Source organism: Coregonus lavaretus (genome assembly GCF_964263955.1).
Source record: "Coregonus lavaretus genome assembly, chromosome: 15".
Classification (NCBI taxonomy): Eukaryota; Metazoa; Chordata; class Actinopteri; order Salmoniformes; family Salmonidae; genus Coregonus; species Coregonus lavaretus.
The window spans coordinates 23,259,805-23,275,058 of NC_140002.1; the positions used below are offsets into that span (position 1 = coordinate 23,259,805).

The 15,254-nt window shown below is 41.6% G+C and overlaps 1 protein-coding gene across 2 annotated transcripts; it reads right to left on the reverse strand.

Annotated features, from left to right (window-relative positions):
* Positions 1-771: 771 nt before the first annotated feature.
* znf346 (zinc finger protein 346) lies at positions 772-9,757 on the reverse strand. 2 transcript variants are annotated; one of them, XM_084178727.1, is made up of 7 exons: positions 9,637-9,757; positions 8,620-8,723; positions 8,418-8,513; positions 7,287-7,434; positions 6,836-7,078; positions 3,122-3,221; positions 772-2,915 (listed from the first exon to the last, which is right to left on the reverse strand). In XM_084178727.1, exons 1-7 carry the CDS (start codon positions 9,692-9,694, stop codon positions 2,765-2,767), a joined length of 900 nt encoding a protein of 299 aa, XP_084034853.1. In that variant the 5' UTR covers positions 9,695-9,757; the 3' UTR covers positions 772-2,764. The 2 variants fall into 2 exon arrangements, with proteins under 2 accessions (XP_084034853.1, XP_084034852.1); XM_084178726.1 differs by having other exon boundaries at positions 6,836-7,081.
* Positions 9,758-15,254: the final 5,497 nt, after the last annotated feature.

Below are 15,254 nucleotides of genomic sequence, written 5' to 3' on the forward strand. Positions count from 1 at the left end.
TTGTACCTAAGCCAAATCAAGCTCATTGACCTCTATGGCGCAGGAGCAATGTCATGAATAGACACAGGGAGAAATAAAGTAAAAAGCAGCCTTTGTGTGTCAGCTAATAACTTTCCTCCCGTTTGATCAATGTGTACTTCAATCAAAAAAAGTGGTCCTCTTTAGCTCAATTGGTAGAGCATGGCGCTTGTAACACCAGGGTAGTGGGTTCGATCCCCGGGACCACCCATGCGTAAAAATGTATGCACACATGACTGTAAGTCGCTTTGGATAAAAGCGTCTGCTAAATGGCATATTATTATTATATATTATTATTATTAAAATAAGCTCTACCTACACACACCTCAAAATTCAATCATAAGAAAATAGATCTTCTCAAATTAAATGTGAGCTAAAAACAGAAAAACATCACCCAAATAGACGTGGTTAAATCTTAATTGAGAACCACATGAAACAAACGGATGTGTATAATTATGTGATAACAATACAGAACATGTTGAAAAGCTTAACTGTTCTTGAGAAATAATTTGAGTGTTCACTGGATGTTTGCTTGTCTGTATGATGTACAACCCTGGCGAGAGGCTTCCGAGACAGAGCAAGCCAGTGTCTCTACAGCTCAGGATATAAAGGAGTAAGTGCGCCATACAGTGGCAAGCCCATAAAAACTCACAAATTCAATGTACAGTAATGTGATTGAGGAGCAAACAAATGTGTGAGATGAATACATTGAGTAAATAGAATAATTAAGAATAAAAATACAGGAAATCTGACTTTTGTTCAAATATTTTAACTAGATACACGTTTTCTAGCACTTCTTAAGCCATACATAGTTTATATTGAAAATAAATCTCAATTTACAACACATTAGCTAACACAACAAAAATGAGGTCTGAAATAAAAGGCCATGTTTTTGCTTGTTTTACAATGTATTTAGAAGCCCTCAAATGAATTACATCCAAAATCAATGCAACGTTTCTTCAACCAAAGGCTGGGCCACACATTCAATACTAAAATATCCAACTTGTCATGTCTGATGTAAAAAACTATTCTTAGGACATGACAAAATTGCACATAACCAAAACAACTAGTCACAAATGAAATACTGGGGATGGGCTTTTAACATTAATCAAAATATGTATTAATGCCTTTATAGATCCATATATCACCCTTTCATTTGAAACAGTAAATAATAAAGTAAAAATCTAGAATCCTTTACCATCTGTCAGTAACTAATGCACCGGGACTGCTATGATGCTTCTGCACATTCAATCCCTCACTTATCTGATACAGGCAGTCTATGAACCATGTCCAAGTAGATATTTTGTCTTCTCAATAAATGCAGCAAAAACATAGATAGTATCAGCACTAACTAAACAAAACACAGCCTTTGAAATAGCTTATTTTAGTTTCACCACCACTGATGAAACAACCTCAGATGACCTTTACAATCACAGACAAATTCCATTCAAGTGTCAATCCATCAGACTCACAAAATGTTGACCAACATTCTGACAATCTTTCCTGACCCTACCAGCACAGATGGACAACTATACAATAAAATATTATTGCATGAATTCTACAACTATGACATACCACAGCAGATGTCTAGTAAAGGTATATTTCACATTGTAAGTAAGTTGTTTCATATACTTTTTCCTGTGTGACTAAACAAACACAAATACATTGCTTTTTGAGCCCTGGTACCGACAGCGCATTCCTAATAAAGAGCACAGTTAGAATATGACATTACTTCTCTGCTGCAGCATATTGTTAGCTTGACAGCGCTGTTTGTAAACTGATACAAGCCCATGTACATATAATAAAACGATTATAGGATGTACTCATCATTTGGCAGTCTTTTACTTAAAATATACATAAATCTAGAAGGTTCTCACAGAGGTTGTTGGGTGCAGAAAATTAAATGTATAATATATTTTTTTTTTAAGCTTCAAAGGCTGCATTTACACAGGCAGAAGAATTCTGATATTTTGTCCAATTATTGGCAAAATAGCAATCTGATTGGTCAAAGGACTAATTAGTGGAAAAATATCAGAATTGGGCTTCCTGTATAAAACGCATCCCAAGTCACTCTCCATGTTGCTAACGGCAAACTGAAAGAAATATTACTTTAATAGAATGAGTAAAAGTTATAGAAATAACTTTCTGTACAGGATATGTTGCAGAGTTTTTCCTCTCAAGGAATATGAGCCTAAATGGGGGGGGAAAAAGTGTTTAAAAAACATTTCCCATAGACCCAGAACACTACTGCAAGTCCCTCGCACCAATGACAAGAATATGCAGGGAAATTCTGTCCACAGTCATTTCATTGTACTGTATTATGTCTGGAATTTGAAATATTTATGACATCATTTGGAACTGAACAGAAATTATAGTTAACATGTCCAGGAGTCTCTATTCCTCTCTGGTCTGACCGACTGAAAACACAACCAACAAATACGTGTACTGGGATTTAGACATGGAGTAGACAGAATGATGTAAAGCTGGAGTTGAGATTCATCCATGAGGCAGATACAACAACACCACAGAAAGAAGAAAGAACACCACATATAGGCTGCCCTATGTCCAGGGATCTTTCCTGACATGAACAGGGAAAACTCTGGATCGTAGTTGTAACCTGTATTGTAACAAGGACCTAGAGTTTTTCCTGGTCAGGTGATCCTCCTGGCCCTAACTGAGGGACACCAGTAGCTGGTGAACTGTGGTGGTGGTGGTGGGTTGGTGGGGGGGAGTACTGGGAGTCTCGTCACTCGTAGTCTTGGCTGAAAGCGCCCCAGTCCTCCTGTACTGGTTCGGCTTCAGGCGTATACTGGTACTCAGACTGCTGGTTTTCTGCTGTGTACTTGTTTTCCGATGGGCTGACGAAAGTCGGATTGCTCGATTTCTTCCCTCTGACACTGAAAATATTGAAATTGATTAGAACAAAGCCATTTAACATAGAAACAAATCGGCAGTAACAGGTATTTTCTGCATTTGTTAACTGCTGTTTGGAGTCAAAACAAACTAGCTGGGCAAATGGTGGTGTATACACTGGTGTGTGCATGCAATGGTTGTTGTTTCTACTGGCTCACTGGGGATTGGGGAGCGAGAGAGGGATACATACTGGTTCTTATGTTTGGAGCCGCTGATGTGAGCCTGATACTGTTCCACAGAGTTGAGTTCGATGTTGCATACAGTGCATGGGTAGCCCTTTACTGTGGAAGCTGGAGACACAGGAGGGACTAGTTGGCAAGGACCTCCATTTTACACAACACTTACATGCAATGACCCACAATTGATTTGTCTGTACTGTCTGGCTCCTAATGTATATTATACTCCAGAGACACTTATTTACACTTGATAGAAAAATGGCCACAACCATATGCAAAGTTCTAAACCAAGTGCATTTCCTTCCACAGGTTGGGTGTCCGTGGCTGTCTGGTCTTATGGAACCTAATGTAGCAGGCGTAAAATAAACGGCTGAAACTAGATCCCTTACATACTGGTCTTGATATTTATAAAAAATTAAATAAAAAATTATATATATATATATATATATATATATATATATATATATATATATATATATATATATATATATATATATATATATATATATATATATATATACACACACACACACATACAGTGAGGGAAAAAAGTATTTGATCCCCTGCTGATTTTGTACGTTTGTCCACTGACAAAGAAATGATCAGTCTTTAATTTTAATGGTAGGTTTATTTGAACAGTGAGAGACAGAATAACAACAACAAAAAATCCAGAAAAACGCATGTAAATTTTTTTATAAATTGATTTGCATGTTAATGAGGGAAATAAGTATTTGACCCCCTCTCAATCAGAAAGATTTCTGGCTCCCAGGTGTCTTTTATACAGGTAACGAGCTGAGATTAGGAGCACACTCTTAAAGGGAGTGCTCCTAATCTCAGTTTGTTACCTGTATAAAAAGACACCTGTCCACAGAAGCAATCAATCAATCAGATTCCAAACTCTCCACCATGGCCAAGACCAAAGAGCTCTCCAAGGATGTCAGGGACAAGATTGTAGCCCTACACAAGGCTGGAATGGGCTACAAGACCATCGCCAAGCAGCTTGGTGAGAAGGTGACAACAGTTGGTGCGATTATTCGCAAATGGAAGAAACACAAAAGACCTGTCAATCTCCCTCAGCCTGGGGCTCCATGCAAGATCTCACTTCGTGGAGTTGCAATGATCATGAGAACGGTGAGGAATCAGCCCAGAACTACACGGGAGGATCTTGTCAATGATCTCAAGGCAGCTGGGACCATAGTCACCAAGAAAACAATTGGTAACACACTAGGCCGTGAAGGACTGAAATCCTGCAGCGCCCGCAAGGTCCCCCTGCTCAAGAAAGCACATATACAGGGCCTTCTGAAGTTTGCCAATGAACATCTGAATGATTCAGAGGAGAAATGGGTGAAAGTGTTGTGGTCAGATGAGACCAAAATCGAGCTCTTTGGCATCAACTCAACTCGCCGTGTTTGGAGGAGGAGGAATGCTGCCTATGACCCCAAGAACACCATCCCCACCGTCAAACATGGAGGTGTAAACATTATGCTTTGGGGATGTTTTTCTGCTAAGGGGACAGGACAACTTCACTGCATCAAAAGGGACGATGGACAGGGCCATGTACCGTCAAATCTTGGGTGAGAACCTCCTTCCCTCAGCCAGGGCATTGAAAATGGGTCATGGATGGGTATTCCAGCATGACAATGACTCAAAACACATGGCCAAGGCAACAAAGGAGTGGTTCAAGAAGAAGCACATTAAGGTCCTGGAGTGGCCTAGCCAGTCTCCAGACCTTAATCCCATAGAAAATGTGTGGAGGGAGCTGAAGGTTTGAGTTGCCAAACATCAGCCTCGAAACCTTAATGACTTGGAGAAGATCTGCAAAGAGGAGTGGGACAAAATCCCTCCTGAGATGTGTGCAAACCTGGTGGCCAACTACAAGAAACGTTTGACCTCTGTGATTGCCAACAAGGGTTTTGCCACCAAGTACTAAGTCATGTTTTGCAGAGGGCTCAAATACTTTCCATCATTAAAAATGCAAATCAATGTATAACATTTTTGACGTGTGCTTTTCTGGATTTTGTTGTTGTTATTCTGTCTCTCACTGTTCAAATAAACCTACCATTAAAATTATAAACTGATCATGTCTTTGTCAGTGGGCAAATGTACAAAATCAGCAGGGGATCAAATACTTTTTTCCCTCACTGTATATATAAATTAAAAATTAAACACATCGGGGCAGGTTCTCTTCTGCACTGTTCAACCAATCCAGTAAATGTAGAGGAGTTAAGATGGAGTGTCACCTTAACATATAAAAGTGGAAGTCGAGGCCTAGCTATTAACGCTCGCATTTGATTGGCTGGGAGTAGAAATTACATTTCCCTTCAGGATAGGCATTTCTTAGTTCTTTGTTTTCCCTTCATTTACGTGTGCCTCTTTCCCTACCATGTCGGTAGAGCTGGGCGATATGGACAAAAGTAATATTGTGATAATGTAACTATTGCGCTCGATAACAATAAATACAACGATAAATAAAATGTTTTAATGGACAGTTACTTTGCATTAGCGGCAAGGCGCTAGACAATTTTTTTCCAGTGCCAAGTAAGACTGATGGTAGCTTATGATTAAAAAAAGAAAGCAATTTCGTTGAACATATCCAGGGAATGCATGATTGATATTTTGATGTGGAATCTGTCAAAATAGGATCCTGAATTATCAGATTTCTTTTTGGCTCTTCAGAGAATTTGCTGACATATTTGTAACTATTGGCTAGATTATTCACCACCTGAGGAAGTGGGAACTCAAAACACTTAGCTAACTCTAAATATGATATTGTTGCTATATAGCCATGTAGGCTTATTGATTAATCTATCAGTAAATGTAGGTTAATATCCTACAAAAACTTTCCGGCGCTAGGACTAGGCCTATTCCCTGCAAATGGCGCGCTCTGCTCCGTGAGCGCATCAGAACCATACTACAGCCTACTCCAGTTGTAAAGTGGTGCAATTAACTAAATATTAAGAGGTGAGAAACAAATTATAGTTGCGTTGAAAACTGTCTTATTCCTGCAATTGCATTTTGAGCAACGTCAAATGCTTGTGCTTCTCAATGCATATCTCCCTCCTCCGTGCATACTGTGTGGAGAGAGAGTGGCTTGCTCACACAGCAGCAGACAGCAAAACAGGGACATGCAAATACTTTCATAGCAGGAATCAACATAATGCATAGGCTATTCCTGTTGACCAAATAATGTTTTTATAACAATTTACAGGAATTTGTTGTGTAACATAGACGTACACAAAATGCGTCGGTAAGAGGAAGGCAATGTCAGCAATTTTCGGTTTATCGTCCCAGCTCTACGTGTCGGACAAAGTTTTAGTAGTTTTAGTTGGGTATGCAAAGTTATTTTTATGAATCTTATGCTAGCTAGCTTGTTGAAAGTCAGAACAAGAACTGCAACGCTGCTGGGTTTTTCACGCTCAACAGTTTCCCGTGTGTATAAAGAATGGTCCACCACCCAAAGGACATCCAACCAACTTGACAACTGTTGGAAGCATTGGAGTGAACATGGGCCAGCATCCCTGTGGAACACTTTCGACACCTTGTAGAGTCCATGCCCTGACGAATTGAGGCTGGGGGGGGGGGCGCAACTCAATCCTAGGAAGGTTTTCCTAATGTTTAGTATATAAATATTTCCATCTCGACACCACCCCTTTTTATCGTCTTTCTGAGTAGAACTTCTCCAGGCTTACGAACAGAGAAAAGCCTTCCCTTCCGAGGCTAGGTCCTACCTGGTGCAGTGGACGGCCCATAGGTCTCCATCAGCTTCTGCTGGGTCAGCTGTTTTTTATGCTTCTTGCCTTCGTAGTGCTGCTTGGCCATGAGGGGGTTGTTGAACGAGGCATGGCAGATGGAACAGAAGCTGCCCTGGTCGTCCTCGGCCGGGCCTGACGATGCCACGTTGCTAGCCTCCTCTGACTGAGCTTCCTTCTTCTTCTTCTTTTTCACTACTGGGGCCACGGCCTGAGGGAGTGCTACTAGAGAGGTAGGAGGCAGGATATAACACATTAGTCAGACAGGAAGGGGGAGTTTAAGTTATATTTCTACACATTTTACAAATACAGGTACACAAGACGGAGGAATAACACAGTAGGAGGAGAATAAGAAAATGCATGCAGATGGGGTGGAAAACCTAAAACAGGCTTTTCTCATATATGGCCATAAGTGTAAATGGCCCATTACCCGGGGGCTGGTGGCCAAAGGTCTTCAGTCTCAGGTTCTTGGTGTGCACCTTGCCCTGGTAGTGGGACTCAGCCACCACCGGAGAGGAGAATGTCATGTTACATATATGACAGGCTTTGGAGCGGTCCGTCTCACCATTACTGCTGGCCTGGAGATGGGGGGGGGGGGGGTACAGCAGAGTACAACAACCGTGAGAAAAGCGGCACAGGTCCTAATCCAGGCACTTGTCATCTCCCGTCTGGATTACTGCAACTCGCTGTTGGCTGGGCTCCCTGCCTGTGCCATTAAACCCCTACAACTTATCCAGAACGCTGCCGCCCGTCTGGTGTTCAACCTTCCCAAGTTCTCTCATGTCACCCAGCTCCTCCGCACACTCCACTGGCTTCCAGTTGAGGCTCGCATCTACTACAAGACCATGGTACTTGCCTACGGAGCTGTGAGGGGAACGGCACCTCCTTACCTTCAGGCTCTGATCAGACCCTACACCCAAACGAGGGCACTACGTTCATCCACCTCTGGCCTGCTAGCTCCCCTACCTCTACGGAAGCACAGTTCCGCTCAGCCCAGTCAAAGCTATTCGCTGCTCTGGCACCCCAATGGTGGAACAAGCTCCCCCCGACGCCAGGACAGTGGAGTCACTGACCACCTTCCGGAGACACTTGAAACCCTACCTCTTTAAGGAATACCTGGAATAGTATAAAGTAATCCTTCTTCCCCCAAACCCCATAAAAAAAAAGAAAAAAAGTGGTTGTCCCACTGGCTATCATAAGTTGAATACACCAATGTGTAAGTCACTCTGGATAAGAGCGTCTGCTAAATGATGTAAATGTAAATGTGAGAGGCCACAAAAAAGTTACGGGAGCTCTATCCATGAACGTTGTCTGTTTCTACTGGGCAGAGCAGGGCTGGATAATGTTTCTACTGGGCAGAGCAGGGCTGGATAAAACCTTTTCTTGCTGGTCCCATGTGGCTCAGTTGGTAGAGCATGGCGCTTGCAACACCAGGGTTGTGGGTTTGCTTCCCACGGGGGACCAGTAGGAAAATTGATGCACTCACTACTGTACGAGTGTCTGCTAAATGACTAAAAATACAACCAAAAATGTAAAATTTCTTCCTGAGAAGTAAACTTACCATGTCTCCCGAAGGCGACTTGAACCTTTTGATGGTGGGCTCCTCTTCTTTGTGGATGCTCATGTAGCGTCTCACTTTGTTGGCATGCTTCTTGCTCTGAAAAGAAAGACAACAAAATGAAAGAATGAAAACATCAGATGCTGCACTGTATACTGGTCAAAAAGATGACCATAAATAAATAAACTCAAGTGCGATCACCGACCTGATAATGTGCAAGTTTCTGGGAGTCAGAATTCAGGACAGCACTGCAGACTTTGCACAGGGCATCAGAAAACAGGTCACCGTTCTCCTTTATCATTTTGTTTACTGAAATATATGATATCAGCATTGATTACAAACAGAAAAGACAACATCACCAAGGATTCGTATATATCATCCATCTGTGGTATCACTATGATGCTCTTCAGCCTTTGAAGAGCTCACAGCTAAGTTAAAGGCCCAGCTCAGTCAAAAACTTGATTTTCCTGTGTTTTATACATTTCATGCAGAGGTTGGAATAGTAACTGAAAATGATAATGCACTTTTAGTGTAAGAGCTGTTTGAAAAGACCACCTGACATTTCTGCCTGTTTTTGTGACATCACCATGCGGTCAATTAGTTAATAGACCAATAAGAAAGAGTCCAAACCTCTGCCAATAGCATAATTTTGTATTTTCCCCTCACCACTCAAACCACTCCCAGGCCGTTCTGCCTGAGAAATTGCTCTTTGCTAAGAAGCGGTTTCCTTTCGACCATTTTAATTGAAAGCAATCACAGTAAGGTACTAAATTGTTAACCAGAAATAATTTGATAGAGATAACGGCTGCATTGGACCTGTAAATTAGAGTACTGCTTTATGCGTTGTTGTTGTAACGTTAGCTAGCTTAGTTGTACTAACGTTACTGCACTAGCTTCTGATTTCGCCAATGTACTTCAAACACAGAAATAAAGACTAAAAGTACATACAAATCAATGCAGTCCTTCATAAGGCCAAGGTGGCTTTGAAAATAGTTAGCTACTAGCTAACATTACTCCTTCACTAATGCCTTGCATCGACCTTGGAACTTGCTGCTCAAATGGCTAAATAGCTAGCTAGAATAGCGCAGAGGTAGGTATTGTATTGTTATGCTAGCGTTGATTGTTTATGCTCTGCTCACACGGGCTATGGTGGTAGCCCTTGGTTTTGGCAAAAATAAATAATGCATACTAGACCAAAGTGGATATCCATTATATAGCTTACCTTCCGCAGCCCCTGAAGGTAAATATGGAAAATCTCCATTTGGTTCCTCGAGCGCCATGTTTTCTGTCGTGTCGGCAGCAGTGGGTACATGCGTAATCGTGACGACACCAACGAGCTAGCTTTCAAGACAACTGGGGGTGCGGTCGTAAATTCACTCTGGCTATATACTCCGATTTCAGAGCACTCTCGTCTGAGGGTGCCAGAGCGCAGGATAACTGATGAATTTACGAGCGCACCCTGGAACTCGGAAAAAACGAAGTAAAATCATGACGTCAGTGATCTTCAGAACGGAAAGTCGGAGCTCTAGAAATAATAATAATAATAATATGCCATTTAGCAGACGCTTTTATCCAAAGCGACTTACAGTCATGCGTGCATAAATTTTTTGTGTATGGGTGGTCCCGGGGATCGAACCCACTACCTTGGCGTTACAAGCGCCGTGCTCTACCAGCTGAGCTACAGAGGACCACCCATACACAAAAAATGTATGCACGCATGACTGTAGAAAGAGGTTCGAGTTCCCCGACTTGGAATTCCGAGTTGGATGACCGTTCAAAACGACTTTTGCCAGTCGGAGCTCGTTTTTTCCCCCGAATTCCCAGTGGTCGTGAATGCCCTGAAGTCGGAGATTGCCGAGTTCCCAGTTGCTTTGTTTGTAGGACCAAATCTGCCATTAAAAAAAAGGAATAAAAACGAATGAATGAATGCACACATAAATAAATGCATAAATAGATAAATCCGCACAAATAGATAACATTTAAATAATTAATCCCACTTTCATTTTATTCATTTCTATAATTTTTTCATTGTTGTATTTCTTCCTCCAATTTGATGAGGGGGTGTCAAGCAAATTTATGTGGGTAGTATCTAACACACAATTGGGTGATCAATGCCACAACGCTTTGCGTGACTGCATTTGCCTGGGCTGCATTCAGTATGACAGAACGGTGTTCATCAAAGGCCATGTTTCACATTAGCACACCACAAATAATAATTTGTAACGCATATAGCAATATATGTCACCTTTTGTTGTGAATTTTTTTGGTAAAAAAATATTTATCACACCATAAAAACAATAAAATAACAAATGAATATTGTCCTTGCTTGACGTAGAAACATGTGAACAGTTTTGACACACTGAGTCAGGTGGCTGTGTTATGAGTGGATTGCTTTTGAGAATAAGGCACCGGACTACAGACATATAGTTTTTAACCTAGAAAACCGGAGTAGGCAAGGTGTCGTCGACCGGGATTAGCCAGAAAATGAGTGTCAAGCTAGTTAGCTACAACTGATAAAGTTGAGTTTTACACTTAGCTAGATAATGAACTATACTGCAATTATCATAAAACATTATATAGCTAGCTACGGTAGCTAAATATCAGATGTAAAGGAAGCAGGACCGTGGCATGTGTCAGAAGCAATGCATGTTGGCTAGCTCATATTAGCTAGATCACTTATTAAGCAATAGAGTGAATACTTAATAGGATTGTCATTTAGCTAGCTACAGTAGCCACCTAGGCTAATTCTCAACATCATCCATCTTTGAAGCAGTTCAGTTGCAAAATTAGGTCTCAACAATCACATGCATCTAAGCTAGCAGCTAGCTAACTAGTCAAATGAGGAGGAGGATGCCATGATGGAATAAGTCACCTATGTGAAGCTAGCCATAATTGTGGAATTTGCTTTTCGCCTTAGCAATTGTTAGTGAGATGAGACGTGGTGCCATAATATAAATAGCTTAGTTAGCTATAAATTAATGTATGCTATGTAATTTGTCGTAGCCGATATAACAAAATGGCATGCATATTTTTAAATAGTCTAATTTACAGACATGAATGATGTAGGCAAACTGATACATAAATCCTATATACAGGTGCTATTTTCTTTTGTTAATCACTGCAGGGTTGTCATCTGATCTCTTGGAGCCTGGTGGAGATAGATATGCAACCATACTACAAGGCAGGACATTTCCCTGAATCCAGGTTGAGGCTTGCTACCAGCAGAAACATGGCGCACTCCGTGTCAGTAAGTCATGATATTGTTTTCCTTTACATTGCATGATACTAGGCAGGAGGCCATGGGCCAGTGGGAGATCAGGATCTTTCTAACACACTCACTACCTCAATCTGCCTTTCTCCAGGTGCTATAGAGACAGAATGGTCCTCCAGAGCCTTCTGAACAACTACCTGCGATCTCTCCAGAGCAGAGAAGTAAGCTCATAATAGTATACTTGATGCACTATGAAAACCTTCTTCACTATGGCAGTCTGCCTGTGTGACAACATATCATATTATCAAGAGCCACTGGTTGGATTGGATTTACTGTACTTAAACTCATGCGCTCTCCTCCCTGTAAAAGTTTCCTAGACTTATCAAAACTAACGTATTCATCCCTCTATCCCCAGGTGAGTCTGCTGGGCTATGGAACTTTAGAGCAGCACATCAAAAAAATCTGCCACCCTCTTGTCAGCTATCTGCAGACAGTTCCCTGTGGAAGGATGCAACTATCAAGGCTTTCAAAGGCCACATTTTGGGAGATGACCAAATGCAATAAAGTTTTGTATAAACAAATTGATGTTAGATGACAAAACAACTTTTTCATAGCATGTTTGTCACATTGGTCTTCATACTAACTTCTGTGGTAACTGAAACAAAGACGACACTTCGCTTATGATTGAAAAGGTTTAAAATGAATGCAATACTTATGTCCAGGGTGAATACATTTTTATTCATGTATATCAGACATCACACAGGTGTCAACTAAAATATATATCCCAGACAAGATTGAATGGGACAAGTAGACAAAGTGAATAGAAGTGAGTGATTGCATCCCTAGCAGTTTGTATGAATGAGTGGTTACTTCAGTGGCGGCTCCTGAAAAAATTCTCAGGAGGGGCAATTTTTCTGATGATTTAGGTGACCTACACACATTTTAAAAAAGATATGTCCAGCAACAACATGAAGACAGGGGCAGCATATAAGTCAATACCAGAAGCATTTATTGACTGATCTGGGGAGATGGATTCCAGTTTCTGTGACAGATTATAAATAATCTCTGATGCCTTTGTTATATTAGCTTTTGGTTGAATGTACTGTCGTAGTAAATATATAATGTTATAGCTTGGTCTGACTAAAATCTTGTGCATGACCCATTTTGTGTTGGGCGTTTGTTTTCAATCAATGCTGTTCCTATCCTATAACAATGGACAAAAGAGTCCTATCTTGTCAGCCTTGTCAGCAGGTGGCCAAGGACAACACCCACGCCATAGGTCTCTCAGTTCTTCCAACTCACGAGTTCTTGCTCTGAGGACACACACACACACACACATCATCACTGATAACACACACACATCATCACTGTTAAACACACACACACACACACACATCATCACTGTTAAACACACACACACACACACACACACACAAAAATCCCCTCTCTTTAGGCTGAACATTTGAAGACAGAGAACCCGACTCAGAGCCAATGCAACAGTGGAGGGGACCTCGCCCAACTCATCAGGACCAATCAGAAGATCAGAACTACTAGATTCAACCTACATCATTTATTGTATAAAATGTCAGCACACAATGTTTTCGGGGCTCTCTTCAGATAGCTCCCTAAGAGTTTGACGAACGAGTCCGTGCACGCGATTCCAGATATCTTTACCTCTGAATAAACTGCCTTTATTATACCATATCCACCCTGTCCAAAGTCTCTACTTGGTCTCAGTTCTCCAGTAAACTTGTGATTATCAACAGTACACAACGGTAACAAACAATTGGGGGAACTCACGGGGCAGATAGTAAGGTCGCAGTGACACAGAAAGCAGTTCAATGTCGGGGCTCGGGGGTACAGAGTCGCTCTCTTACCAGGATCGATTTTCCCTGTGACTGTCAGATCGAGGTCCGCTCCGACCAGGGTGAAGCCGGCCGGCTCCACTTCTCTGTCCGGGACTCTGTCATCCAGCCAAGTCTCCCAGCTGTATTGGATTCCGCTGCCAGCAACGTTTTCATTATTTAGTCCGTTCGTAGCGGGTATGTACACGATCAACAAGATCAGTCCAAAACCCACCACTGGAAATCCATGGTTGGCAGAATGTTTGTAAACTAAGTGTACAAATTAAAAACATAAAATAACGCCACTAAGTGTACAAATTAAAAACATAAAATAACGCCACACTGCAGGTCGCAACAGAGACGCTGCTAGCCGCTATTTGCTTAGTTACGTTCATGGTTACGTCACGTATGACGAAAGCGCGTAAGTGCAAGCCCACAGACACCCATAGAGAATGTATTGAAAGCTTTGAAATTTGAAAAAAAATAGATTTTACATGACAGGCTATGAGAGACTTCTGGGCGATTTTCAACCTGACTGAAATCGCCCAAAAACGGGCGGGGCCATTTGAAGCACGACTTTAGCCTGATTTGACATTTAGTGGCAGTCAGATCAGATTACAACACTGATAACTACTGTTGCCGTGATATAATTGATTAGAAAAAAAATCCCTTCCTTTTCCCGTTTGGCAGTGCGTCGCCCATATCGCCCTATTGAACAGGCCGTCCCTGGGTTACTTACAATACATGTTGCCAGAATGGCTGTGCGAGAGTTGCTGTACTCCCAGGTAAGGCCCTTGCATCCAGTACCACTTAAGGCCACAGTATTCAGTCAGGCAGTGTCACCATCCAGGTACACGTCACTGCATGCAGTGGCCTGATGACAAATGCATTATGTACCTTTAAATCACCAAAGCCATGTTAACATTTACTGCACATGTTGAACAATGCAACCCTTTTGTTAGTGTCATTGATATGGAAATTCATATACAATATTCAGTTCATAAGCATTCACAAATAGGGGTAGGCAACCCTGGTCCTGGAGTGCCGCAGGCACTTCATGTTTTTTATTTAACCGACCTGGAAGACCAGGTGTGTTGAATTTAGGCAATCGCTGAACTGATCAATAAGCTCAGTTGATCAGGGATGCGTTCAGTACATAAAAACATGATAGAACAGAAGCAGTGCTGTACTGATGACCAGTTGAAAAATGGGGAAGGGTTGGGTTGTGGGTTCAAAATGCACCACTGCCCTTTAAATACATCACTCGTTGCTTCAAGCCACACCCCGGCACACCTACTGAACAGAGCAAACATATCTCAAAGTCTGTTCAAGAACGTTTTGGGAAAATGTGTCGTTCAGTACAAACCGTTCCGCAACGTAGAAAACGTTCAAGGGAACTGAACGCACCCATGGTTTAGGGCCTAGTTGGAACAAAATACTGCAGTACCTGTTGCACTCAAGGATCAGGGTTGCCTACGGTGAAGCAACTGCTGTGCAAAGTATTGGGCAACAGCTTTCTTCCAGGGCCCATATTCACAAAGCGTCTCAAAGTAGGGAGTGATCTACGATAACCTCCCCCTTGTCAATGTAATTGTACTCCGTGTGATCCTAAAATCAGTACTCCTACTCTGAGATTCTTTGTGAATCGCTAGCCTGTCAGCAATGCCACTCCACATGAAATGCAACAAAAACATGAATAAGAATTAGCTTAGTCAGTCAATAACTTAGTTAACTATACTGAACAAAAATAAACGCAACGTGCAACAATTTCAAAGATTTTACTGA